Below are 27,278 nucleotides of genomic sequence, written 5' to 3'. Positions count from 1 at the left end.
TAAAAGTAAAAAGCCACAATGCTGTGCATTTATCAGAAAATCAATTACACAATTGCCAAAACCATTATTTTTTTTAACTTTTAAATCCCTGCCTCTAATATATTCAAAATACATTAACATTCCATAGATTCATCTTACAACAGCCGTATTCTGCGGTTATTGTGGTTTGTAGCAAAGCGATTCCCAGAATCATCAAAATCTAGGACTTTTGCTTGTTTTGACTCTACACTTAAAACTCCTAGATTGCTGAGTCGAACATCCATATGGGCGAAAACAATATTTTCTCTCCGTTTTCCTTTGATGAGTTTCAGGAATATCTAGGTTAAGACGGATTCAAAAGAATACAAATATAAAATGTAACAAATATTTCTCTAACAATAGTGAGCCAATGAGAATGGCGTAAATTGATATGATAATCAGCAATTCAATCTACATAAATAAATAAATGTGCAAATTGCAAAAAGAAAGGAGATCTTTTACATTATATTACAACATGTGCACATAATGGCAGTTTAAGGAGATTTATACTTCAAACTAGTTTCCCCTTAAGAAGATAACAATCGGGAACAAAAGGCCGGATCCAGTTTTACGAAAATGAATCTCTATTCTCCAATACTTAATCTTAAGGTGTTCTGCTGCCTTCTCTGTGAGCTGTACTTAACCTCCATAAACTAATGTTGGCGTGACAGTCTTGTTTTAAAGGTGACATATTTTAGGAGAGACAAAGCATTTCATAAAACGATTATCCAAGGGCAGCCCATACAGTCTTTCCATGAGTATAAGTATCTGGGGGTGGTTTTAGAAAAGTTGAAGTGGGAGCAGTACACGGAACTCAGCAAAAAAGGCCAGCAAAGGCTTTACTTTTTAAAAAAGCTGATCTCATTTGATGTAGACTGCAAAATGGCTAAGATGTTCTACACTGCTTATGTTTTATTTAAAAGGGACAAGGAACACTGTTGGGTACTAATTTGAATAGTCTGGAACACAACTACAGAGAGAGAGTTCAGAGTAAAGCAGCAAATGCAAATTTTAGCAAATTCAAAACACACACTTTGCACTACCTTTGAATTATTACCCACAGGTAGCAGACAAACCAGTCATTCAATCCAAAATCCATCAGCTTCTTAAACAAACATTTAAAAATAAGGTTTCAATTGTTGGTTTAAAAAGCCAACAACCTTATATGGGTCCTTGAACTACGTGGGAAATATGATTTTGGGTTTTAACGGTCATGTGTATCCGTCTATTCACTGAGAAAATTTCCCCCAAGGGGACAATGAAGGAGCTATCGATCTATCTATCTATATTATACCAAATACCACCAGGTGTGAGTGTGATTAGCCTTTCAAGCCGTTTTGAAAATCGGCCTCTTCTGACATCACAACCACACACCCACTTAAGGAGGCAGATTTTCAAAATGGCTTATAACGGCTAATCACAGTCAAACGTGGTGGTATACTATGTCACCTTTAAACATTTCTTGATGTGGAAAATTATACTTAATGACAGAAACCCTGCCTGGGGCATTTCATAGAGATGTAGATTGAAATTGTTCATTTTAACTTCAGCTAGGTAGACTTCTATGCAAACCTCTCTGTTCCTCCATTGCTCAGAGTTGCTGCGTGTTGGGGAAGTGAGCCAACACCTTGAGGTCTTCATAGAAGGTCCTTAGTTTGTGTTCTGTAGAACAATTATGGCTGCTAGCTGAAGAAGGCTGATGGCCACGACCCAGTCGACACCAGACCCCCCGTGCCGCCCCGGACCGGCGGCAGATGGAGATACCGTCCCCTCCACCACAGTTCTCTTGTAGCCCAGCTCGACCGCCATGCAACTGTAGACCCCTTGGTTCTCGGGGCTGATGCTGTCGATCGGGAGGTCACACCCATTCTCCGTGGCCTTGCAGGCCATGGTGACGTTCCCGGGACCGTGCCAGGTGTACTCAGCGTGGCGTGAGGTGACGGGACAATTAAGGAAGTGCCTGGACTTCGCCACTGAGTGCTTCTCTTCTGGGACAGGAAGAACAGAGGGGAAATTCTGTTATTCTTTCAGGAGGTGGAGTTTGTTGATGCGTAACTGTTGCTCTATCTCTACAAATGTGCTCACTAAATGGTAACCGGTAAATGGACCAAAGTGGCCACTGAAAGTGCTTTACAATATTGCCTCACATTCACCAATTGATGCACACATTCACACACAGATGGCGGTGTCTGTCATGCAGGGCGACAGCCAGCTCATCAGGAGCCGTTAGAGTGAGGTGTCTTGCTCAGGGACACCTCGACACTCGGGCATCGAACAACCTTCGGGTTCCAAGTCAACCCGCTTTCCCTACTGAGCCACATGCCGCCCCTAGTTAGGTAGAGGATTCGGGATCAACCAAACTGTTGTATAACGTGTGTTAAGACAAACGGGGATGGAGTGAAAGGCAGAATAAAGGGGTGGACCCTGCATCCCGATGAGTTGGGGAATCCTGACAGCAATGAGGGACAGACGCCTTTCATTTGTTAGAATGTTATACTATGGTGGATCAGGAACCCCAGGGAGGCAATGAGCGTTTAATCTGGAGGCTGGAAGCTCTCTGCGTCCTACTCACCATTCACTCAAGATCAGCCATTCACCTGGGAGGCCAACCGGCCAGTTACTCTTGAATGAGGAGAAGTCTTCTTACGATGTTATTCTATATAAGACGCAACCAGCGGCACTACGCATTAAAGGCCAAATTAAATTAACATAACTTTAGATGAACTAACGGTTTTAAAGGTTTTGTTATACATTAGCATGAGGGTTGCACCAGATCAGTCACGGCTGTGGGCAGGCAGGCAGAGGCAGGGGAGATATTTGATGTCTATTCTTTCATACAGGATGCCATCGGGGTCCCATCAGGTACACCACAAACTGAATTATATCCCCCAGTAGGAAACACCTGTGAAACTAGTGTGGTTTCATGCATCTGCCTCAGTGTGGGTCTGTCTGTTTGTTTGGTTGAAGGAACATTTAAGTACTTTTGAATATTCATAGATCAATCAATAAATATGTCCATCCATATTGGATGGATTTTGAACGTTGTGTAACGACGATAAATAAGAATCTCAGAGTCACCTGGTACTTTTCCCAAAGTACTTTTCCCAAAGTACCCTTTTCTGGAAGGACAGACAGAGTGATTCCCTCCCTCCACATCCTGCAGTGTCTCCCTGGAAGATACAAAGGTTTAAAGTTTAGACGCCAAACTACATAACTGGAGTGTGTGTAGGCCTACTTTGATGTAGGGGCGGGGTGTTACGGAAACAGGAACTGGTTTCAAAACCACATGCAAACTTTTGCAATCTCCGATGCAGGTGACCTTTTTCAGAGAAGCTTGCATATCCTCTTTTACCACACATGAAACGGTACTAATGGATATAGTTATGTCTCAGAGTGAGAGTGAGAGAGAGAGAGGGGAGAGACACACACAGGGGAAGACAGAGAGGGGAAACCATGACTGATAGAGCATCTACAGGAGTGAGAGAGAGAGAAAGAGAAAGAGAGAGAGAGAGGAAACCCATGAATATATATATCGGGCTCACAATAAGAGTTTACTTTGTAGAAGGAACACATGCTGAGTGGGTCCGGTCCCAGCCGCAGTAGGGGTCACTGGCCAACACGCAGTCCTCACAGCGCGGCCCGTACCGGTCACACTGCTGCATCTCCACCTGCACCACCTCCCTCGACGAGCTCACATACAGCTTCATCTGAGGCGGAGCAAACATAGAGCATCGTCACACCTCCTCAAAGTGATGAGCGGCCAAGATGGCGACCCTACGACCCCCCAGACATCTGAGAGCCTAAACAAAGCTCCTGAAGGGAATCAGGAGACACACATCAGCCAGGTCCATTCAAAGGTTAATGTTAAATATCTTGTTTTTCCACTCTTAAGTTGATGTGCACAAATTTAACATTGTGTGCAGTAAATGTGTGCATGCATGACCTTTGTTTACCATTAAACAATGGGGAAGAGGAAAAACAGAGTGTTATTATGAGGTCAGCCTGACTTCCCGTCCTCTGTCATCATAAAAACTCCAACTTAATATTGTTGTCCTAAAAAAGTATTTTAAGTTTTTAAGACTTGAAAAAATAAATTATTCATATTTGACTTCAAAATCTAAGTAATTCCAGCAAACCATGCATTTTTTATGTTTCAACAGCATTTTGTAAGTTAACACGACTTATTTCCTTCAGTTGGGATGCACAACCTGTGCACAACAAGTGAAAAAGTTCTGGCAACTCGTATGTCCTTGTCGTAAAATGCGGGAAAGCCAACTTTCTTAGTTGAGGTTTGTTACCTGAACTCACACGAGTGACTAGTCATTTTTCGTCAGGGCTGGAGACAACACAGGCAAGTTTTAACCTTCTTTCCAATTAGACTTGAAGTGTGAGTTTTTTCCATGAATGTGAATATAATACACGATAAATAAGTGGATAAGGTATGCATTTTCACTGACGATAGTATGACCCTAAACAGAATAAATAATGCTTGCCGTCGCCGTTAGCTTTAGCTTATCGCAAGCTAGGACGAGGCCTGCGGTGCTTGTCTCGGTATGTTCAAGCAGCAAACAGCGCAGTCGTGCGAGAACGGCACTGCAGTCCTTTCAGACCGGCAAGTTCAGATACTCGGTATTCTACTAGACATATCTCGTTATTGCAAGAATACAGTAGCATACACTTCTAGCTATGTGTAACTAACTGTTAAATTAAGGAAGCTGTCGGACGGTTTTCCACGCCGTACGATTACACTTTTTTTCAATGGAGTCTGGTACCTTATAAGCTCCAAGTCACCAGACTCCATTGGAAAAAAAACCAGATTTTACGGCGTGTAAGACCGGTCTACAGCTGCCTTAATTAAACGGTTTGTTTGTGGGTTCTATTGTGTGGTTGTTGTATTTCAGTGGATACTAATGAATACTAGCGTTTTCGCTGGGGCATGTTGTGCTTTTCAGCCGTTCAGCCAGGCGGGCGCGTGCATGCGGGCACACCATATATAGTTTATGCTTCATTCAGTGATACACTAAATTGTGTGATTAAATTTGACGAAATATATCAGATAAACTCACCATTGACGTTTTCCTGTTTGCTCTCTACTTTAGTACATGTTACTTTGATTTTGTAGTACAGTGATGTTGATAGGTTTTCAATGTAGTGAGTCCCCGGGACCCACAGGTGGCGAGTTGGGTGGGTCCCTGAGAAATTCAATGGGTCCCGACTCCCCAGTTTAAAAAATGTGTTTCTTTTTTATTATTATTCTATTTCTTAAATTAAATTAATAGTGTTAAACTCCTTGATGGTGGTATGATATGGTTAGAGCTGGAGTACTCAACCGTTCATGTTTAACACTAGAAACGCCGGGCCATTTTTACTTACTCCTAGCGCCGCAAGAGGGGTCCAATGACCCCTAAGTCATTTTAATGAGAGGCTGTGCATTTGCACATAATGATCACTTGGTGGCGCCAATGAGCTATTACAGCGCGAGCGCCACATTTGTGTGTGCGTGTGTGTGTGTCAGAAGCCTAGTCCTCACGATTTTGTCATAAATGTACATATATTCAATCAGAAGGATTGCAAAAAAATCCTGTTTGATTTGCTCATTCGACACGAATGAGCACAGCATCGAGGAGTGGAAACGTGGGTTTATTTACTATGAAGTTCGTATTTTTAATTGTTGAAATGAAATCAGCGGTGACGAGCTAGTTGTTTTGGTAGCGGCTAAATTAGCATGTCGCGATACTTTGTACAGGGGATCACGTCTGCGCCGAGTAGAGCGCAGAGGGTTGAAACAGCGCTTGTCCGATCTGCTCACATGAAGGTTTCTTTGGCCAGTTACTGTGATTAAACACGAGTTGTTTAATGTTCACTATGTATCGTTTTTCATGGGGAAAATGAGATGCGTCCCCGGGACGCATGGATAGTGAGTTTAGTGCGTCCTTTCAGATTTTAATGCGTCAGGGACGCAGGACGCGTACCTAGCAACATCGCTGTAGTAATGTTTTTTATCCATCTCTTTGTGTTTAAGACAAATTACATAACAGCACACAGACAGACCGCAGCATTGAAGGGCCTTCCTTTATTTCTCCGTGAGAGTCACGAGAAGCTGTTCAGGAATTGTCTGGTGAGTGGTCATTAGTAGCAACCGTCACTTGGATTATACTGTTACTAACAATATTGTAAAATAGACTGCTTGGATCATAATGTTTATTCTGTTATTGACTTTAACCTCTCTGCCCTTTATTTTCATCCAGTTTATCCATTCCAATGTTCTCCTTGCCCTCTTTATGTCAATGCATTAAGTGTCGTAAAAAGCTGTACTTCGTTGGCTATTACTTTATTTAGTCTGAAACTTACGAGATGGAAATGTTCTGTTTTTTAACATAAGTGTCTCAAGGTAAAATAAATGTAATATTTTTTATAGTTATTTGAGAGTAAGAGCTTATTCTGAGCCATAGGAAAAGACAAACCTTTTGTTTCATTTATTAATCATACATTTGTCTTTGTCTGTCATCACAAGGATACTGACCCAGAAGAGGAGAAGACAAGGGGTCTCATAGTGGGGATACTTTCTGTGATGGAGGATCACAGTTCCGCTCCTGCAAGACTTCAAAATGTAGCTGTGGTTTTAGAAGAACATATCGTCTTACAAGACCTCCCTGACCTGCTAACGGCCCTTGCGTTGCTCTTTGGGCTGATATACGCTCTGAACATCCAGTTTCCCAAGGAACTGCGATACACCTTTGAAATGTTTCAAAAGATCTTTTTGGAGCTGCGGACAGATCTCTCTGCAAGAGTCAGATCCCTCAAAAACAAACTTCTTCTGTAACCCTGTGTCAGAACCTAATGTTGAGCTGCAAGTTCTGTTGAAAACAAACTTGTTGGGCCTGTTTTAAATTGTTAATGTTCATGCTGCAGCTTCCCTTTTGTATATTTACTTATTTTACTCAGTCCCCCAAATATCTCTTCTCTTCCTGTCTATAGGAATAATGCTGTATTATGCATTTTAATACAGCACGTGCTGTTATTTCAATGTTTTAAGAAAGCAACTGTTTCACCTGATCGGGTGAGCTATTGGTCTTCTGTGCTTTTGCACAGCACTTGAGACATGCAAGACATGTTCAATAAAAAAAGATTTGAATTGAGATATTATAGCCCCTGTAATTTCTTTCATGCATGATGTATTATATATGGAGTTACTGCAAGTTGAAGTTGAGTTATGAGTATGGCTTTAAAGTTTTCATATTTCAAAGTTATTGCAAGTTTGAGAATTCAAGATGACTAAGGATTTAAAGTATTCATAACTTAAAATGTCAAGTTACCGAAGTAAACATAAGTCGAGATGACTTGGGTTTCAAAGTTTTCTTAATTTAGAATTGTGAGTTACCGCAACTTAGACTTAAATCAGGATGATTAAGGATTTAAAGTAGAGATGTCCGATATTATCGGCCCACCGATATTATCGGCCCGATATTAGCATAAAAATGTAATATCTGTCAATATCGGTATCGGATTTTTTTTGCATTAAAACCGATTTTTTTTTTTTTTTTTTTTTTTTTATAGCTCAAATAAATGTTTTCAAAATTGTGCAGTACAGTGCACATTGTAATTGACTCATATTTGTGCATTTATTCAATTAAGGTTATTGAGTTTTAGTTAAAGAAACATACTGCTATGTTGCACATAGTTGTTCAGGTACAATGTTTTATCATTTGTGAAGTCAAGTTTGCCCTATTTGTTGTGGGCATTGTCAAGATTATCTCAAGGAGAGTGTAATCCAAACTGTTGTCTGAGACCATTAAAAAAATAAAAATAAACATGGCACTTTTCCCTTAAATTAAGTTGAAGTATTTTTCTTATTTTGCACAGACAAAGTTAACATTTGGAAAGCCTTGTTGCATTCAAGAATGCATCCAGTGGGGCATCACAATAACATTAAGCATGTTGTGTTAATTCCACAACAGGAGATATATAATGTTACCTAAATTAGGTTTGAGGAAAAATAACCCAAATATCGACATCGGTATCGGCTGATATCGGAATCGAAAATTTAGAGTTGGACAATATCGCATATCGGATATCGGCAAAAAAGCCAATATCGGACATCCCTAATTTAAAGTAGTTTCAACTCAAAATTACAAGTTACTGCAACTTAGACTTAAGTCAAGACGACTAAGGTTTTACAGTTTTCTTAACTGAAGATTGTGAGTTACGGCAACTTCAGGTTGAGTTAGTAGAACTTGAAATTCAAAGTATTACCAACTCAAAAGCAGAACTTAAAATGTTAAGTTGTCATTCCCAACTTAACATTCTATTGCAGTTTGTTGCCTTAAAATTGTAAGTTGGCCCAACTTTAGATTTTTTAGGGTGAGGCCTCGTGTCTTACCACACGTTTTTTTCTCACTTCGTCGGATCACTGTGGTTGTAATCTTCAAAATCACAAAGTGACATCAACTTCAGCCATGTGTTAAAAGCTTGTTTAAAGATATCGTACCAATAAAAAAAAAAAGGCCATTAAAATTGCTTTGAAGGGAAGACATCACATGTAAATTATGTAAAAGGACAATCATTGAAAGAGAATAAAAGAGCGAGAAATATAAAATACAAGAATTAAAAACTATTATAACTAACTAGTATTGAAGAATATAAGATTTGTTGATCAAAGATCTGGAAAGTAGACCATATTTTGAGCCCTGATTCAAATGATTGTTGAGGTTTGTTCCAGACCTGTAGAGCGTAAACAGTGCAGCTGCTTGCCCTGGCGTGGGCGGTACCTATGGAACAGTGAGCAGGACTCTCCTGGGCTCAACACACGAGCACACCAGAGATGTGTTTATAGTTTTGTAAAGTTTGAACTAAAAGATCAAGAAACACAAAGTCGGTGACCTTATCACTGTGGAGGACGTTGGCCTTTTCTATCTGTGTTCACTCACAGTTCCCTATCTGTTCTTTTTCTGTTCTCTCTCTGTGTTCTCGCACAGTTCGCTCTGTTTTCTCTCTGTATTCCTTAACCGGATCGCCCTGGAGGATGATCTCCAGTGTGTTCCTCACCTCATCCCCCTGCAGCATCATGTCCACGACGTGTGTTCTGTCACTGAACGGGCTGTACTCAGCGATGATGAACGCCCCGCTCTTGCGCTCCAGAAGCTTGTGGATCTTGCCACTCTCTGTGGGAGGGGAGAACCCAGGGGGCGAGGGGAATGGTGAACATGGGAGAAGGTATAGGACAGGTAAGAGGGCTGTCACTCCATCTCAAACTCCAGCCGTCACCACATGAGGCCGTGTCTACTTTGAGGTTGAGCGTCGAGGCCGACCTAGCATCGCCCCAGTGCAACGTGTGGCGATGCTAGGTTGCCCAGCCCTACCCCGGGTAGGGCTGGGCGATTAATCGTATTTTGATCGCGATTTCGATTTCAGCGTCAAACGACCACAAAACTAATATAATCGAGTTTTCGATATATATATATATTTTTTTTTTCATTAAATGTTTTATAGAAAGTGCAGAACAGCTGGTGTCTGCTCAACAACAGAGAAACACTGTTCAACCTAACAATAAGTCAGTGTCTGTACAATGACAAGCACGTTGTTCTCTGGAATAGCCATTGTTATCAGTGAGGAAATGAGCTGGCACTAGGTCATCTGTAACCCGATCATCCACACACACACACACACACACACACACACAACCAGACATACAGACACATTAACACACTCTCACACAGACACGCACACACACACTCACACACACTACTCACCCAGCGAGAGATACAGGACTACGTGATGGCCCGCCCCCTGGATGGCAACGGCGTGCAGGCGTATGTGTGTGTAGTGGTGGTTGCTGACCAACAGGGGGGTGCTCTCCGGGAACACCCGAGCGTCCATCTCGGGGTGACTCTGCACAAAGCTCAGCCTCTCCAGCAGCTTGCTGTGCTGTCCCATGAATGAGGGGCACTGAAGCAACAGAGATACCATTCAGGTGGGTCGGAGCACCAGGGTTAGTGTTTTTTAAACTCAGTGTCCTGAGTCCAGGAACATCGTCCAGGAATATAGCTAACCCTTACCCCTACCTAAGAGGGAGGGGTAAGCTAGCTAGGATAAGACGCTAAACAATGCTTAGTACTATTTTCAAGTGCAAGGACGTACAACATACAATCAGTGCCTACATTAAGTGTGTACATTAAGGTACATCTAATTCATGCAGGACAACAACGATAACCATAGCCTATTGAATGTCGAGCCTTGAAGCCTGGTTTCCCCGGGCCCGTAGCCGTCACTACAGCCTTGCAGGGTGACCCATCGGTCAGGCATTCGTTTTGAAAGCCTTTGCAGTGGCCACAGAGGTTAAACTTTCATTATGGTCCGTAGTTATTATCGGTTAATGGTTATTCAACAGAACCGTTTTGTACGCAATACTTACTGCGCCCGGCCTTGGGACGGGGGGCAGCCCCTTGTTTCCCTTGAAGGAGGAGGTTTCAAAGACATTGCGGATGGCGTGTACAGGAAATACGCACACGGCACTCATGTTCCTACAGAGGAGGGAAGCCAACAGCATGTCGGTCAAAAGGGCGGGGATTTGAGCAACAAAATCTCGTAAGCTCTGACGCCACAATAGAGAAAGACTGAGGAAGAATTTATTTCCTCATGTCAACAGGAAGTTAACGTTTGCTTGAGTCAAACGTTGAAGCCCTGGTTTTCTTCAGCAGAGCAATAGATTCCTCCCTCTCTACCTTTCTCTCTCTATCTTCCTCTGCCTCTCTTACTCTCTCCATCTCTCCCTCTCTATCTTCCTCTGCCTCTCTTACTCTCTCCATCTCTCCCGCTCTATCTTCCTCTGCCTCTCTCCATTACACCCTCTTTGTTTACCTTTCTCTCCCTGTCTTGCATCAATACTCACTGTCTCAACCTGCTTACCACTCGTTCCGGAAGAGCCCGTAGACTCTGTCATCATCCTTCTGGGGATAGAAGGCCACGCCCACCAGCTCCGGGAAGTGCTGTTTGCTGGCTTTGTCCCCGCAGAAGAGCCGGGCTTTTAACTGGGACGTCCACTGGTACTGCAGTTTGGTTTTGGGACCACCTGTGTCAGCCTGGGAGGGGGGGGAGGGGTGAACAAACAGTCATCAGAGTGCCCACATTTTAATAAGGCGATATATATGTGTATAAATATTCGAATACCTATCGGATAATTATACCTCACAGCCCCCTGTTGCCATCACAGGAACCAAGAATAAACAAACGCTGACCTTTATATTCAGTATGAATAGACCTATTCATAAGGTTACAGGCTGTATTCTGATAAAACATGGGGAAATGAGGGTGGTTTATGGCCGCTGATTTTACAGGTGGCTAATACGGGGGATTCTCGTTGCACTGTTGCAATCGCCTCGAAACGTAGATGTCAAAGCACACCTTGTTTGCCCCGTTACGCCACCGGGAAGATATTTTCATACTTCTAATGGATTGATTCATATTTTAAGGTTCTCGGAGTGAGACTTTAACCCTCATAAGGTGTTCGGGTCTGTGGGACCCGTTTTCAGTTTTTAGCTTTATAAAAGTGATACAAATAATAATTTTTTTGAACTAAGATTCATTGGCTTTGGCTCATTTTCTGTGAGGAACATGAATCAGCAAACATTTTCAAGGACCCCCCCCTGTATACCCCCCCATCACATTTATATTACACACAGGGTGTTCGGGTCCAGTGGACCCGGAGCTAGTTTAAGTGTGGAAATCAGAGGTTCTGTGCACCCTCATTTTCCCTTTCTCCTGTGTGTGTGTGTGTGTGTGTGTGTGTGTGTGTGTGTGTGTGTGTGTGTGTGTGTGTGTGTGTGTGTGTGTGTGTGTGTGTGTGTGTGTGTGTGTGTGTGTGTGAGAGAGAGGACAAGAGTAAAGCAGGTGAATGGGCCCTTGGTGTGAGCACCCACAGTGTGCACCCACTGTTCCCGCACAACGTTGCAACATTGGAGCACCCAACACTATCTACACCCATATTCCCACACATTTCATCCTCTGTCTTGCGGGAACCAAGCTTGGGGATCTGACACTATAAAAAATCTCTGTCAGCGTGGTTCCATACCACAACTGATCAAGATTGCAAAGCGATTCTCAATCTTGATCAGCTGTAAGCCGACTGCCTTACAGTTGATATTTGAAGAGACAGAGGGTTTTGATGGTGATGCAGAGGAAACAGTTTCAGAAAGTGAGGATAACATTTCTGAAAATTCAGAGTCTGACAATGAGTTTGAAGAGGAGGATCAGCATCAGCCAGCTCCGAAACGTAAAAGACAAATACACAATATACATAATAAATAATAATATAAAACACAATATACATGCAACCAGTGCAAAAAATACATATGCAATACACACACAGTGAGACTCTGCCCCTCATGTGTGGTATATATACTGATATACGTATAATGGCTGTGTTCAAAGGCTTTAATGTGTTGTTCAGACAGATGTTATTGAGTATGTTTCAATTTCTAATGATGTTGATAATTTCCCAGTTATGCCTGTTTTATGATGCATTTCCTTATTTTATTACATGCTAATACGAAAATAAACAAAAACGAGTGGCACCTCTATTCATAAATGTGATTTAACAAAGGTAAAGTGAACAAATTTAACATATGTGTTGTTTATATTACTTGCAATTGGGTTGAAGTAACCATTTGGTGAGTATTTTTAAAAAAGTTTGATTATGTTGAATTAAAAGGCCTAAAATGCAATGGGTCCACCAGACCCAGCAGCACCTCCTGTGTAACAAAAAAACGAACACCCTATGAGGGTTAAGCGGCTGCAGCAGAAGTGTTGAGACGAAAGATGATATCAAGACATTGATAGAATATTCCCATTCACATTATGATTCTTCGTCATAACATCCGACCAAACATCCTTTACATTCACCAAGCGAAGATTATGAAAGTCCAGGCCCCACCTTCCTGCACTCGGGGTCCGACTGGGCCAAGTTTCAGGCAGGAAAGGCCCCCCCTTCCTGCCCTCGGGGTCCGACCGGGCCAAGTTTCGGTGCGGGGGTCCCATTATGCCCTAGAATAAGGTATTCAAATTTTAGGGCGGTAGGACCTTCCTATCTCAAAAACTGTTTTTCCACCACATTCTGAACCATTAGGTCTTGCAGGCAACACTTCTGTAGCATGGTTCTACCAGACTCTCGTACGTTAACTCACTTGAAGGCGGGTGTCTGTTGAAGTTTAAAATGATTGGATCTGCCCAGTGCCACTCTGGATCTGCCATAACCAATCGCTAACGTTTGGTTGTGACGTGTGTCATGCGCCGGGAATCACGCGCAGGTTGTACACAAACCAAACACCTTGCGCGTCTGCACGAAAATGTCCGTCAACGACAGCTGCAGGTTTTGTTCGTCAAATTTAATATATCAGGGAAAAATTGCACATTGTAAGTCAATATTTTATAGTAAGGCTAGAGATGATGTATGCAGTCAACTTTCGAAGCTGGGTCTAATCGTTGACAATGTCATTGTTCTCAGACACGCCCTCTGTTCGCTGATTGGGCGCACGCTGTGGTAGCGCAGAAAACCAAATTACATACAGCAGGTCCAGACCTAGTACTGAAGGGAAATTCAAATTGAGCGGAAGTACTTAGGCGGGCGGAGCCAGGCTAACACTTCTGAGGGGCTTTGTCCAAATGACAGTCCATTTGGGAAGACTTTTTTTCTCTAAGGGCTAGAACTCCAAATCTCGGATATGTCGTTCTCGGGGCCCCGGGAAATGTGTGTAAACATTTAAGTATCCCTGGCTATCTCGAAAAGGCCGGAAAAGGGGCGTGACCTCCAACAGTACAGTAAATGTAAATAAGACAGAGGTTAGTTTCTAGTCCCCATTTTTTGTGGGATGGAGGTGTACATTTGTGGCTTAAGGTGTGTAGACACAGCTGGCCTGTGGCCACGTTTTTGAAGTCTGGGGTCAAAAGGTCAAAAGGAGCCAGCACCACGCCGCTTATGAGATAACAAAAAGTTAATGTGTATTTCTCTCACAACTTTTTGTCATTATTAAAGAGAGGCCTGATTCTCAGATATGCATGTTGGATGGCTAGGGTGTAGGTCTGGGAAGAACTTCAGGCCAAAATTCAGTCACCTATTGAATCACTTCCTTTAGGGCTTCAGCCTCCTAATTGATCATTATAGTATAATTGACTGCCCTCTTTCATATATATGATACCTCCACCACTGGGACGTGGCAACAATTCTCCAAATCCATATGGGGAGGGGGGGTGATGCTTGTGGACAGTAGGGGTATATATTCTACATAAATAGGAAGCAAACTCAGGAGAAGTAATGACATCTCACAAATATTTATTTAATAAATTGTTTCAATTCTCGGCGACAGCGTCTTATAACTTTCTATATATAATAGTATAATATAATTTTATCTATAATATCACGGCCAAAAGCTCTTTGCGCCTCCGGATGGGCGTAGTGCGGGGAGCTCTCGTAGGGATTGGGCTTTGCGGGGTTTGTATACCAGCGTTGCTATGGTTACCGTTCTTGCGTGTTCCAACGCTTTATTAGGACACCTATCTATTAGGTTTGTATGTATCATAAATAAAATAGTGCAAGGACAAACTGCCGAACTTTTAACCTTTTTAAACTAAGGCCGAATACCGCGGCAACCCTAAATGGTACTAATAATTGTCGTAATATTTTCTTTCGGTGTTTCAGTTTTCGGTTTTCGGCCTTGGTTTCCTCATTTTCGGTTTTCGGTTTCGGCCAAGAATTTTCATTTCGGTGCATCCCTAGATTTCAGTTCCCTTTATTTATTCACACAGTTCAGCAGCGGCATTCATTCAGAATCAGAGCCCACATTAAAGCTGCATTTAGGGCGACTACCACTTGCAGCCGAAAAATAGATGCGCTATAAATGGTTTTGTATATAGCAGTCAGGAATATGGGCATAATTGTGGAAGTGCTGGTGTTAGAAAGAAAAGTTGACGGGAATTAAAGTGCTGCACATCGACTGTACAAATGTAGATTATTCATCACAAGAATTTTATGTTGAGTCACGGCAGGTGAATAGGATTTATTTTTTAACTTACAGATATCTTTATGAAACTTTACCGGTTGAATAGCCAAATGGTTAGAAGAAGAAAATGCATTGGAAGTTTTCTGTAATTGTATGTTAAGATATGCTAATTAGGCTATATCTAATAAAATATGCGCAAATGTGCATATATTTTTAAACGAAGAATCGGACCATTGGAAAAAGCAAGGCTCAAAATTATTTTTTCATGTTGTGACTATATTAAATAGAAAAATATTTACAAAGGGGATTATGGATATCTCCTTTCGTTATCCAGTTAATCAGAAAATACTGCCAATGCCTTAAAAAAATGTATTGCCGCCCTATTTTTACGTATAAAATGTCATGTAAATCAGGCCAAGAATGATATATCACCAAATCCCATATAGTAGCTGAGAATAAGATCCTAAAGTTTGGTGTATGTAGGTGCTACAGAAGTGGAGATTCCTTGCTTGGCGTGTGAGGAAAAACTCATTTTGAGAAAACGGCCTTTAAAGATTTTATGGCCAAAGCTAACCAGGAAGCTAGAGAGCATACCACGTGATACATTCAAATCAATCGTCTTGTCGGAAATCGAGTCCAGCCAATCAGATATCAGTTTTATGTTGTGCAGTAGATCGAGTGCTTTCCAACGATACCACGGAACACATATGACAGAGACCGGCTTTAATTTGAAACGTTGCGTAATAAAGCAAACTTTTGGTGAATCTTCTGTAAAATTCAGAGGCGCAAGTTGACAAACTATAATAAAACAAACACCTAAATGTTTTGTTTTGACTTTTTTTTTTCTTTTGAGTGAAACATTACATGTTAATGGTGCAAATAGCCCAAAATATCAAAATTGACCAGTGACTGAAAAATCGATGATTTTGCCTGCCGTGTCTCGCCTTAATTCAGAAATTGAATAGGCTAATAAAGTCTGAATTGTGAGATAAATTCAGCATTCTAATAATAAAGTCAGAATACTTGGATAAAATCCGAATTCTGATAATTAAATCCAGCATTAAAGGTTAATCTAAGAAGGTTCTCACCAGTCATTTGTCGCCTGGTCGCGATGTCGAGTTTTTCTTTAAAGTAGTTCACTAGCGTGCAATAATTTGCAGTGTCAGAATTCTGAGAATTTAGTCAGCATTCAGATTTCTCAGAAATCTCTGACACTGCAAATCAAAGCGCTACTACTAGCAAACTACTTTCAGCGTGACTGGAGAGAACTTCCTTAAATTAACCTTTAATGCTAGATTTGCATGAACGCTTTTGTGTGAATTAGTTTGGTTCTCTTTCATGGAAGCCGTAAGTGGGAGATTCCTGGGACTTGCCCCATGCACAAGCCCAACCCATGCACAAGCTCACACGCCACACTTCATATTTCTCACGCAGAGAAATTATCAGGATAGAGGCAACCAATTTGGGCCGCTATTTAACAGTGTTACAGGTAGGAATCAAATGTGTTTCCCGTACGTAGGGTAACCAGACGTCCTCTTTTGCCCGGACATGCCCTCTTTTTGAGACACTTTTAAAAAATGTTTTGCGGGATTTCAAAATCGTCCGGGATTTTATTAAAGCCTCATGCATGTTCACATTGAATTTGCGTTGCGTTTCTCTGGGTCATTCACAAACTAGTTAGGCTACGCCCTCCCCTACTCACTTCTCTTCGCTAGTAGAGCCTTCAGATTGGACAGTTTGACTTACTCAGTTACCGTCGTGTTTTTTATTAATTTTTTTACCATTATTGTTTTATAGGGACAAACATTAACAAATATCTCCTACAGGGGATTGATAAAGTTCTAAAGCTGTAAATGAGAGTCGAAAACAGCTCAACTCTATGCAAATGAGCTAGTAGCGTTTCGGCTGTAAATGACCGCCAGCCAATCGGAATGTAGTTGTCTCTCGCCGGCGTGGGTTCCAGTAAACATACACGAGAACTTTAGTTCCTAGTTCCTACCACACATTTGTTCCTTCATCATGGTGCGTGAGAGAATAATTGCGGCTATTGCAGGGCATCGTATTTGTCCGCGATTGCATAGCCAACGTGGTCTTATTATAGCCCGATCATTAACTAAATAACACAAAGAATAAAGCATCCAGCATATGATTTCCACAATGTATGAGGGCATACGCAATCCGCATTACGCAAAAGGATGGTCGCACAGTGGAATGCTGACGGAAACCAGCTGACGAGTGGTGGGTGGAGATGTGCGCACATTTCAGAAGCAGGGAGATACCGTACAAAAATCTATTTCGAATTTGTCAGTTTGCCGTGTGTCTGCCTGGCACAAATGCTCCCGTTGAGTGGATTTTTCCATAAAAAAACAATACTATATATACACACACACACACACACACACACACACACACACACACACACACACACACACACACACACACACAGACACACACACACACACACACACACACACACACGACAGCGATCAACTAAGCTGTAATCTAGCATATAAGAAATCGCTCCATTAAAGGTTGGGTATGGGATTTGCGAAACGCCAGCAGATTTTGAAAATACCCAACTCAAATGCTCCTACCCCCTCTCCTTCAACGCAGACTCTGACTCCACCCATTCCAAGTACATGGACGCGCAATCATGCACGAGCGCGAACACAGATGCGCGATAGCGAGCCATTAGCTAGTTAGCTAGCTCCGGTAGCTACCGCAGGATAACAACAAACAGAAGCTTGTTCTGGCTCACGAGCTTTGAGTATGTGCACGAAGGGGTCACGAGCGGGGAGCGGGGGAAGGGGAGTGCAGTACGACCGTTTCATTGACATACTTACTGTCCAATGCCACTCGGTGGTTCTGGAAATCATTGGCTGGAGTTTGTCAAGCTCTACCCGTTCCACAGATGATTAACTTGTTTAATTTTCATGTCAGTACTTCTAACTAAGTGGTTTATGATAAGGATTTCAAGTCATTTTACAAAAATGGCCAAAAAAGAGAATTCCATACCCAACCTTTAAGTGGAGACCTAAAAAAGCAGCCAACCACTCTTAAAGCACTTCACACAACACAACACAACACAACACAACACAACACACACAAACACCACGGCGGGTGCTGACTGATTGCACACACACACACACACACGCACACACCACGGCGGGTGCTGATTGACTGCGCGCACACACACGCACATATACAGACACCATGGCGGGTGCTGAATGACTGCGCACACACACAAACCTCCGTTCCTAGCCTGCTCACCATTAGAAGAGCTGTAGGCGAGGACTCTACTTGCGTTAAACAGCAAAGTCTCAGAGCTTGCATCTTAAAACTTTTGTGAACTTTTGTCAACAGCTCCTGCCTTTCTCTACGTGCAGTATGACACAAAAATACGCAATGTCGGGTCGCCATGGTTGTTATATATAGGCCTATAGAGGGGGGTTCAGTTTAATTGAATATTGCATAGTTTCCAATAACTCCCGCTAAGCCCCTCGCAGCTTACGCGTGACCGTGATGAGTGTGTCTCTAACCTTCCGGGAGTAGCAGGATTTGATACAATTAAATTCAAAAGCGGTTGTGAAAGAAAAAAAATGTCACTGTATCCGGCCGTTTACACTTAAGCTAACAGATATAGATATTCGATATTCAAAAAAAATAAATAAAAAATAATCATATAACTTCAGAATAATCTGGTGGGGCGATATTATGTCTGGCGGGCCAAATATGGCCCGCGGACCACCAGTTGCCGACCCCTGCTCTAGACCTCAGTTTTTGCCAGAGCTCTCGTGAGAAAGGTATTTTGGCCTTGATATATCGCAGCTTTCTTAGCTCTGGCGAAAAGTGCTCGCGTTTTTTATCTTGCACACATTAGCCATCACTTCCTTTTTCCACTTGTGGTTTTTCTGGGTACTGGGTTTGATTGTTTTTTTTGGGTGAGAGTAGGCCTCTTCTATATGGAATATCTAAACGACATGGTGATAAACTGCATGCTAAGTTAAAGGTGCAGTAACTGATATTTATGTCTTAAAATAAGTCTCAAATAGCTATATATTAAAATCAAATAGCTTTATATTCAAACGGCCATCCCTAGTGTTACGAGTCCCTTCGCTCTGCAGTAAACACAATATTTTGGTTATGGAATCTCCTTCTGAATTTGTCCAATCATGAAAATGATCTCCATAAAAAGGCGGTCTTCCCGTCGTGTTCCAATACAACAGGTTTTCAATGTTGACTGACAACAGCGGAACAGGCAAAGCTCCACAGTCACAAACAAAACACGTCTCACAGAGCGACCAGGGTCACGATGTGGGGAGGAGGGAGGGGAAAGCTGACTGACAAAAGGACCTCATCGCTATCAGCGCCATTCAGTGGAAACATGTGCTCTGGCCATGCAGAGTCACTCTGCAAACACTCTCCGGCCTATTCAAATTGACAATGCAAATTATGCAAACTCACCTTGCAAACTTGGGCCACGAAGGGCAGCCACATGTCGCTCTCCGGATCACCAGCCGTGTTCTTCTCTTTAAAGAAGGCATACAGTTTGTCCTGCGTCCGGTTTGTACCCTCAAAGGAGACCAAGCCCATGTAATGGGGCTCTACCGGGAGCGGAGCTAAGACAGAACAAATGTAACGTCAACATGATTGTGTGCCTTGGGACACGGGCGTGAAGATCAATGTTTGTCATGGTTAAACATGGATGCCACTCCTGAACCCATGGTGTCAGCTATTTGCATTTGCCTCCATAAAAACATCATTAAGCTAATCTCGTCATGTGAGTTATCATTCCTCTGAACTAGGAGGATAGAGAGACAGAATTTTTACCATTATCGGGGGCGGTGGGTCTGACCCGGTCCGAACCAAACTTGTAGATCCCAATGGAGTTCTCTGTGCTGGACTGAGTGACGTAAAGCACATCACTTCCTTGTGCCTCTGAAATATGAAAACCACACAGACAGAATTAGAGATCATACATAGAGGAGAGGCGTGGTGGGTTTGGTTTTGGCAGGAGAGATAATTAAAGGGAATCACGTCCTCTGGGGATAAAAATAGCCTAAGTAAATTAGCTAGTGAACAACCTCTTGCGCTGTGGCAATGTACCTCCTTGTTTTTTCTGTATTCATTTACACGTGTTCATGAAAGACATTGGAAATCGATGCTAAAGGTTAGAGTGTAACGAGTGCTTCATGGACAATTAATCCGTTTTTATTGCTGCCAATTGTGAGTTAATCCACATTCGGCAGCAGGTTTTGTTGAGATGAACACACTTTACATAAATGACAGAAGAGCCGGTCTGACTGGGAGATAACTTCCCCTAAGGTTACAGAAAGACATGTGATCCTCCTCAGCAATAGGTTAACTGAGCATCTGCGACACTGATCCCTGAAAGGTTGGCTGATGGATTTGTTAACCTGAAGGTTCAGATAAAATCCACCCGCTGGTGTGTCCCGTCACCTCCTACTTTGTCCCGTACAGTAACACGGCCAAAGCCGATATGGGAAGCGTTGAATCACTGAGTTTGCAGACGATTTCGTCATGGTGTTTCTGCTCAGCAGCGGGTACTGCTGGGTACTTCTGCCTCTCAGATATGATATCTTTGACCCCAGCCCCAGGCTTATTAAACAGCCAGCCAGACACAGGATGGGTATACGGGCACACCGAGGGACATTATTTGGGTGATAAATATAATGATAATAATACCATTAATAAAGAATAAAAATTCTGTGACTAAATTACCATTATTTAAAGTTTGACATTCCACTGTCGGCAGCAGTCAGTATAAACATAGTATTTAAGTACTGAATTGAATTCTTGTAGCTTAAAATGTGTTCACTGAATTCAATACCTTATTGAAGACCTTGTAGACAGCATGAGAGACTACTAGACCTAGTGCCAACTAAAGGCTCCGCGATGAAGAGCGAGGCTCAGACTAAAGGGCTCTTTATGGTCCCACGTTCACGCACACAAGGGGGTTGCGGACCCCTTACGTCCTTGCGAAACCTCCTTGCGTCAACCGCAAGGGCCTGACGTTCGCCTCCCAAAAATGGAAACCTTCCGTCGAGGCGACGCAGCAGCAAGGGCCTTGATTGGCCCGCTCACTAAAACCCGAAACAAAACCAAAACAGGTTCACGACTGCATCGAAACTCTGCGTGGTCCTTGCCTTGCGTGAAAGTGGGACCATAATCAGCCCTTTAAGGCTCACCGATAAAGAGCGAGGGCTCCCCGGCCCGGAGGCGGTACTCCTTGATGGTGCTGCTGATTCCCTCTAGACGCTTTGGGGCCCTGCACTCTCCAGATGGTGACAAATCCTGAAATGAAATAGAGATACATAGTTAGAGATCCAGTGTGGCAATAATGCAAGATCTTTTCAAAGTCCTTGATTTTTTCGATATTATGGGATATGTTATCCAAAAGAAAGAACATCGTCAGCATGCACGATAACAGGTCGATTCCTCCTCTTCTGATGGAAAACCAAGAACAATTCCCATAACAAATTCAACAAAAAACAAATATCTTGACTTGCATTTGACTCATTTGATTTATGTATGCAAAAGTGACTTGCCAAGCAGGATTACCATGAAACATGTAACATGAATACATAATATGTGTTCCCAGGCTTGTGTATTGTAAAGATTCAGGTGGAGGTGTTGTGGGTTTGTTTTACCCTGATGCAGCACTTCGTCCTTGTTTCACTTGTCTCACAAAGGAACACCTGGTTCTCGATCCCCTTCAGTTTGTGCAGCACAGTGATGTTGTACGCATAGGGCTGAAGAAGAAACGAGGGACAATTAGTGAACTCAATCAGATGGTCTTCTTTTGAATAGCCTGAGATCATGCTCCAGCTAAATGCATTAGGGGTGTTACGATACACGTATTTACCGAACCGTCAGGGTACAGGCCCTTCTGGGTGGTTACAGAGCTGGACCGCGGTGCGTAAATGTGGCGTAGCGTTAATATGGCGAATGTAAAGGCTTGTTTTGCAATGCAGAATTTAAAACTTGAAGTCTGAGTTCCGCCCGGACCGTTTAGCCAAAGTATACTACTCCGACACCGTAATCCGACTCCATAACGAGCATTTGCAGTTTTCCGTCGGGGTGTCGGGGTGACGCAATGCAATGCGCCGCCCGATCGATCTTTTATGTTGACTACAAACCATGTAAGCAGTGTTGTAAATAAACTTCCAAAGCTTTTCAAATCGTATTTGGTGTTTTATTGGTCCTTAATGTGCAAAGTAAACAATGTACCAAGTAAATAAGTAATAAGTAACTAAGTCAAACCGGCTATTTCAACAACCCCTGTCTGGGAATTCAGAAATGCAAATGCCATAACCAAGTCTATTGGTGTTTTCATTGCTGCTGATCTACGGCCATTCTCCGTTGTTGATATCAAGCAGTTTTTTTTTTTTTTTCCCCTTAACTATGAACCGTACCGTCCTGTACCGTACCGTGACTTCAAAACCGAGGTACATACCGAACCGTGACTTTTGTGTACCGTTACACCCCTTAAATGCATGATTCCGTTTATCTTGCTATAAATGTGGTGTAATACACACTTCAACTTGAGGACTGCCTCCTTCACATCGGCTTCCAAGAGTCTGGAAAGGAAGATAAGAGATGTGTGCATCACGAAGATATGGAGACACCCGACAAACAAGACTCATTTTGAAAGTATTCAACCAAAAGAAGTGAGGAGTGGGGTGAGGGGGAGCAACAGGTCTGCAAACAACAACCATTATGCCACTGGTTCATATTATAAAAACACAAAGTAACAAGTCTAAACTGAATTAAACATGCATTCATCTATTTTTGATATGCATGGATGCAAAAATACACATAAAGTATAAACGAGATGCTTTTTATATTTTGTTCATAACATTAATATGATCTTTATTCTCTATATGAAGAATGGATTGTATTTTATACGATTATATTTTTTCTGTATACCTACAGTAACTGAATGTAGTAGGGATGGGCGTGAGGAATCGATTACTCGAGTACTCCTCGTTACAAATGAACTCGGTTGGTGGACAGGCAAACTCGAGTTTGCATATACACACATAAACAAAGTTTTCTGAAGCAAATGTATCAATTTTCTGTCGGCGCCACTAACGCATGACGTGGGCACAAAGAAAATGAAATGCATCCATTTCCATGGCGCGTTCCGTGCGCAGGCACGCCAGAATTAAAAAAGTTAAGAGATGGCGGTTAAAGCAAACCGCAGCGAAGAATTGAAATACTCTAAAGAAATAGGAGATCATAAGGTGAAGTGTAAAATATGCCAAGCGAAATCGAGCTACCAGAAAGTACTATGCGGCAACATATGCTCCTGAAACAACGGTGAGTTCGGGAAAGCAGACCCGCAGCAACGGTGAAAGTGAAAGTGTGTCGGCTATTTTCACCTCCGCAAGACGCAGCTGTAATCCCGGGCGTGTAGAGAAGATCACAACGCTGAGTATTTCCATAGTCCATTTGATGCCGTTTTATTTGCAGCTTTAAATTATTTGCAATGGTTAGGCTACTTGTTTCGTTTTTTTTAAACTGTTACAGGCCTTGTTCGACGTGATTTAAATTGTGAGACGCATATTTATTTTTGTAAGGAAAATGTGTTTTGAACGGTAAATAACAAAAATAAATAATGAATACTCTGATAACTCTGACTGTTTTGATGGAGAATAAGCATTACATGTTTGGTTGGTAATATTGACGTTCATCATCAGGCCTATTCCTGCTGCAGATGCGTTGCATTCTAAAAATAGATTTGATTTAAAGAGTACTCGATTGATCCTCGAGGAATTCCTTCGATCACTCGAGTTTGGAATTTACCACTCGTGCCCATCCCTAGAATGTAGCCTACCATTTTTCATATAGGCTAGGCATATAGATGTGTGTGGCATCCAGCCTGCCTTTGCCAATGTAACACACACATGCACACACACGCAGACACACACACGCGCACACATTCACCCACAGGATGCATATGTCTACATTTACAGTACAGTTTAAGAATATATTGTTTGGTGAATCTATTTTCAAACCCTGTTGTTTATGCTTATCATTAAATCGGCATATCAAATGGAGTCCCATTGTTTTTTTGCATTTTGTCTGTTACAACCTACCGCAGTAGGTGTTACAATCTACCCGATAGTGGGGTAGGAGGTTGTAACAAAGGTATACATTGTATTTGGCATAATCTCACGAATTAAGTGATATAGTTGAGGAGATTTAAATGGTTGCCGCACTTGTTGCAGACAAATGTCGGTACTTTGCCTAAAAGGTCCAGAACTGTAGCTTTAAAAGAAAATGTAGATTTAGGTGCTGAAGAAAAATGTGTTACAACCATACCCGGTCTCCCCTACACGGAGGAAGTAGGCCTACACGCCAGAACATTAAATGAATTAAATAATCACGGATTAAATAATGATTGGACCTACTGTGATGTTCGTTTCCTGGGCAAATTCGAGAGAATACAGGTGTTGATCTGCTTTCATAATCACTTTATTCGCCCCATCTTCGACCAGTTGTATATGGGTTTGTTTGTGCGGAAGAGTAATGCGCTTCATTTTCATATCTGGAATCAAACAAAAATAATAGTAATAGTTGTGATAGTGTTGTATTGCATCGATCTTATTTGATAAATTTATACCAAAACCAAATTAAATAGCCTACCATGTGTGAACTCCAGCCTTGGATCCGGGGATCTGTGGGCTTCTGCCAGAATAATATACATGTATAATATAAATGCGACAAAGAGCTTCATGATAGGAGCATTGAATTATTGGTGTCTCTGGTTTGTTTTCTCGTCGGTTCTTCTCACTCTTCTCACTAACTTACTGTCACCTATATAGGCTGCGCCAGGCACGGCGTCAGGATTCCAGTTGTGGGCAAGTTCACCCTGACTGCAGCCCGCAGATCGAGGAGGAGCTAAATGTGGGCGGGCTTAAACGTTTAACTCCGCCCACATTTAAGGAAAATTCCGCGCAGTATCATACGTTCTCCCGCTTTCGAGCGGAGGAGCTAAATGTGGGTGGGTCTAAACGTTTAACCCATGGTTTTATCCTCTCGGGCGCCATGGTGGCGGAGATCCGGCAGCACATTCTCAAACATCAATACAGCACAGCACAGCACAATGACTTACCGGTAATATGGAAAAGGGTTCATGCATTTGATAGACTTAGACATTCCTACTTTTAACTTGTCATTTCAAATGTCTTTTTTAGTATAGACACATATTATTTCGTACACTCGTACACAATTATATTAGCTAAGTCAAATAAACCAAAGACAGAAGCGGGAGAACGTATTTCCGTCTGGTCCATGATACTGCGCAGAATTTTCCTTAAATGTGGGCTGGCATAAACGTTTAAGCCCGCCCACATTTAGCTCCTCCGCTCGAAAGCGGGAGAACGTATGATACTGCGCGGAATTTTCCTTAAATGTGGGCGGAGTTAAACGTTTAAGCCCGCCCACATTTAGCTCCTCCTCGATCTGCGAGCTGCAGTCAGGGGTTACTCGTTGTGGGTGGGCCAGACCAATTGTGGGTGGTCCTTAAATTAAAAACGTTATCAAATCCCTGTTTAACCTAATAAAAATGACTGACTAATATACTGTTATATTATCTGTGCATAGTAGAGATTTTAATCGCTTGATGCTCTTTAATATTTTGTTGCATTGTAAAAAGTTTCGTTGCATTGGACGGACCCATCCGCGATCGCTCTCCTTGGATCTGAACAAAGAAGAGCGCTTTTGGAATCGCAATTATGCATTATGCTTTGGCGCGTCACTTTATAGACCTATGGTCTATATATATATAGACTGTAAAAGTGGTCAGGAATCGAATATTTCCCCTTGTAGTTTAGTTCTGCTCGTATAACATGAGGCCGACTATTTCATAATTCTGTTGAATTGTTTAAGTTTTCAACAATATTTCGATATCGCAACAGACTGACTGAGCTTGGCTTATTATACAAGAACATGCATTCAAATTTAGGCTACGAGATAATAACTATAATACAATAGTCTACCGCCAATTCACGGTCATCCGAAGTCAGAAGGTTAACAGCCCTTTAACGCAAATCAGAGCAAGCATCAATATCAACATTTATTTGGCTGCATTTCAAAAACAAAGCATTTCAGAAGCCTTTAACTTATCAGGCAAACTAACAATATCCTTAAGGGCAGAACATGAAATTAACAACCGGCTAGTTTTGCGCCAACAGGCAGGCTTAAAAGATTGCCAAACATGAAAATAGGCATGGGAAGAAGAGAGAGCATGAGAAGAAAATGTATTAATTCATTTAGAGGAGTAATCGGCGGGGTTTGCTCTTGAAAATGTCAATGATTTCATCGAAGTCGAGAGTTACTATAAGCTCTCCCTCAAATGTCAACAGACAGAGGGACATAAGGCGAGTTGTAAGCATGGTGCTCCTATTTGCTGTTTTAATTCGGCTGACACTGGAAAAGACGCGTTCAACTGAACAGGATGTCATTGGTAGTGTAATCAGAGCTTGAAAGCATGGATATTCGGGAAAACGTCCTCATTGCATATGTCCATCACTTCAAGAATACTTTTGAGATGTTGTCCTCGGTTTTTCTTCCTCTCTATGAGTTGCACAAACACTGCGAGCTCCGACTCTGATATGGTTATCCGGAAGCGCATTCCTGCATCATTGAGAGAGTTCGCTTTAGTAGCCAAAGTGGTGTCATTTATATCGAGGCTAGGGAACATCAGGATTGCTGCAGATGCCATGAGCCCATAGGTGTCACTGTGGAATCGGGTGTTCAGGTCATTAAGCTGGCAGTCTATTAGCGCGTTGGAAATGTTGCGCAGGTCACTGTCACTCCTCACTCTTGTCGATTTCCCCAACGTGCATGTGAAGATACTTCCCTCAAATCGGCCTAGGAGATTTCTTGAGCGGGAGGGCAAACAACATCCCAGTTGTTGACATCATGATCCTCCATCATCTTATTTGTTGTTGCCCACATGTTTAAGAACGCACAGTCACCTGAGCGAATGTCTATCAGTTCTTGTTTGCGGTTCTCGATCAAATCAATCGTGAATATCACTGATGCGGTGATGGACTGGAGACTATTAGACGTGAAGTTAAAGGCTATAATGCCAATGCGAAAAAATAACTTCACAAGGTGTGTCTTTTTATAATTACCATTCGTAGCGTTGATTAGCAGAGAAATAGTCCGCATAAGACGTTTACGTTGCTTAGCAAACGAATACGCTGGGGTTGATGAATACCTGACATGCGGAGTGAT

At 42.3% G+C, this 27,278-nt stretch overlaps 1 protein-coding gene and 1 long non-coding RNA gene across 5 annotated transcripts; one reads left to right on the top strand and one right to left on the bottom strand.

Annotated features, from left to right (window-relative positions):
• LOC115558566 (semaphorin-7A) lies at positions 1-24,895 on the bottom strand. Of its 4 annotated transcripts, none has more exons than XM_030376776.1 (14): positions 24,681-24,894; positions 24,446-24,582; positions 22,568-22,609; positions 21,680-21,781; positions 21,218-21,323; positions 19,839-19,946; positions 19,473-19,627; positions 10,924-11,096; positions 10,430-10,538; positions 9,768-9,963; positions 9,064-9,179; positions 3,574-3,725; positions 3,097-3,188; positions 1-2,006 (listed from the first exon to the last, which is right to left on the bottom strand). In XM_030376776.1, exons 1-14 carry the CDS (start codon positions 24,769-24,771, stop codon positions 1,669-1,671), a joined length of 1,917 nt encoding a protein of 638 aa, XP_030232636.1. In that variant the 5' UTR covers positions 24,772-24,894; the 3' UTR covers positions 1-1,668. The 4 variants fall into 4 exon arrangements, with proteins under 4 accessions (XP_030232636.1, XP_030232637.1, XP_030232638.1 ...); XM_030376777.1 differs by having other exon boundaries at positions 1-2,003; XM_030376778.1 differs by lacking the exon at positions 22,568-22,609 and having other exon boundaries at positions 24,681-24,895.
• LOC115558567 (uncharacterized) lies at positions 3,607-7,157 on the top strand. The gene is made up of 3 exons (XR_003979348.1): positions 3,607-3,875; positions 6,041-6,136; positions 6,533-7,157. It is a non-coding gene; the product is annotated as an uncharacterized LOC115558567 (long non-coding RNA).
• Positions 24,896-27,278: the final 2,383 nt, after the last annotated feature.

Source organism: Gadus morhua, chromosome 14 (assembly GCF_902167405.1).
Source record: "Gadus morhua chromosome 14, gadMor3.0, whole genome shotgun sequence".
In the NCBI taxonomy this organism is placed as follows: Eukaryota; Metazoa; Chordata; class Actinopteri; order Gadiformes; family Gadidae; genus Gadus; species Gadus morhua.
The sequence above is the reverse complement of the archived record's forward strand: the minus strand, read 5'-3'. Positions and strand labels throughout refer to the sequence as shown.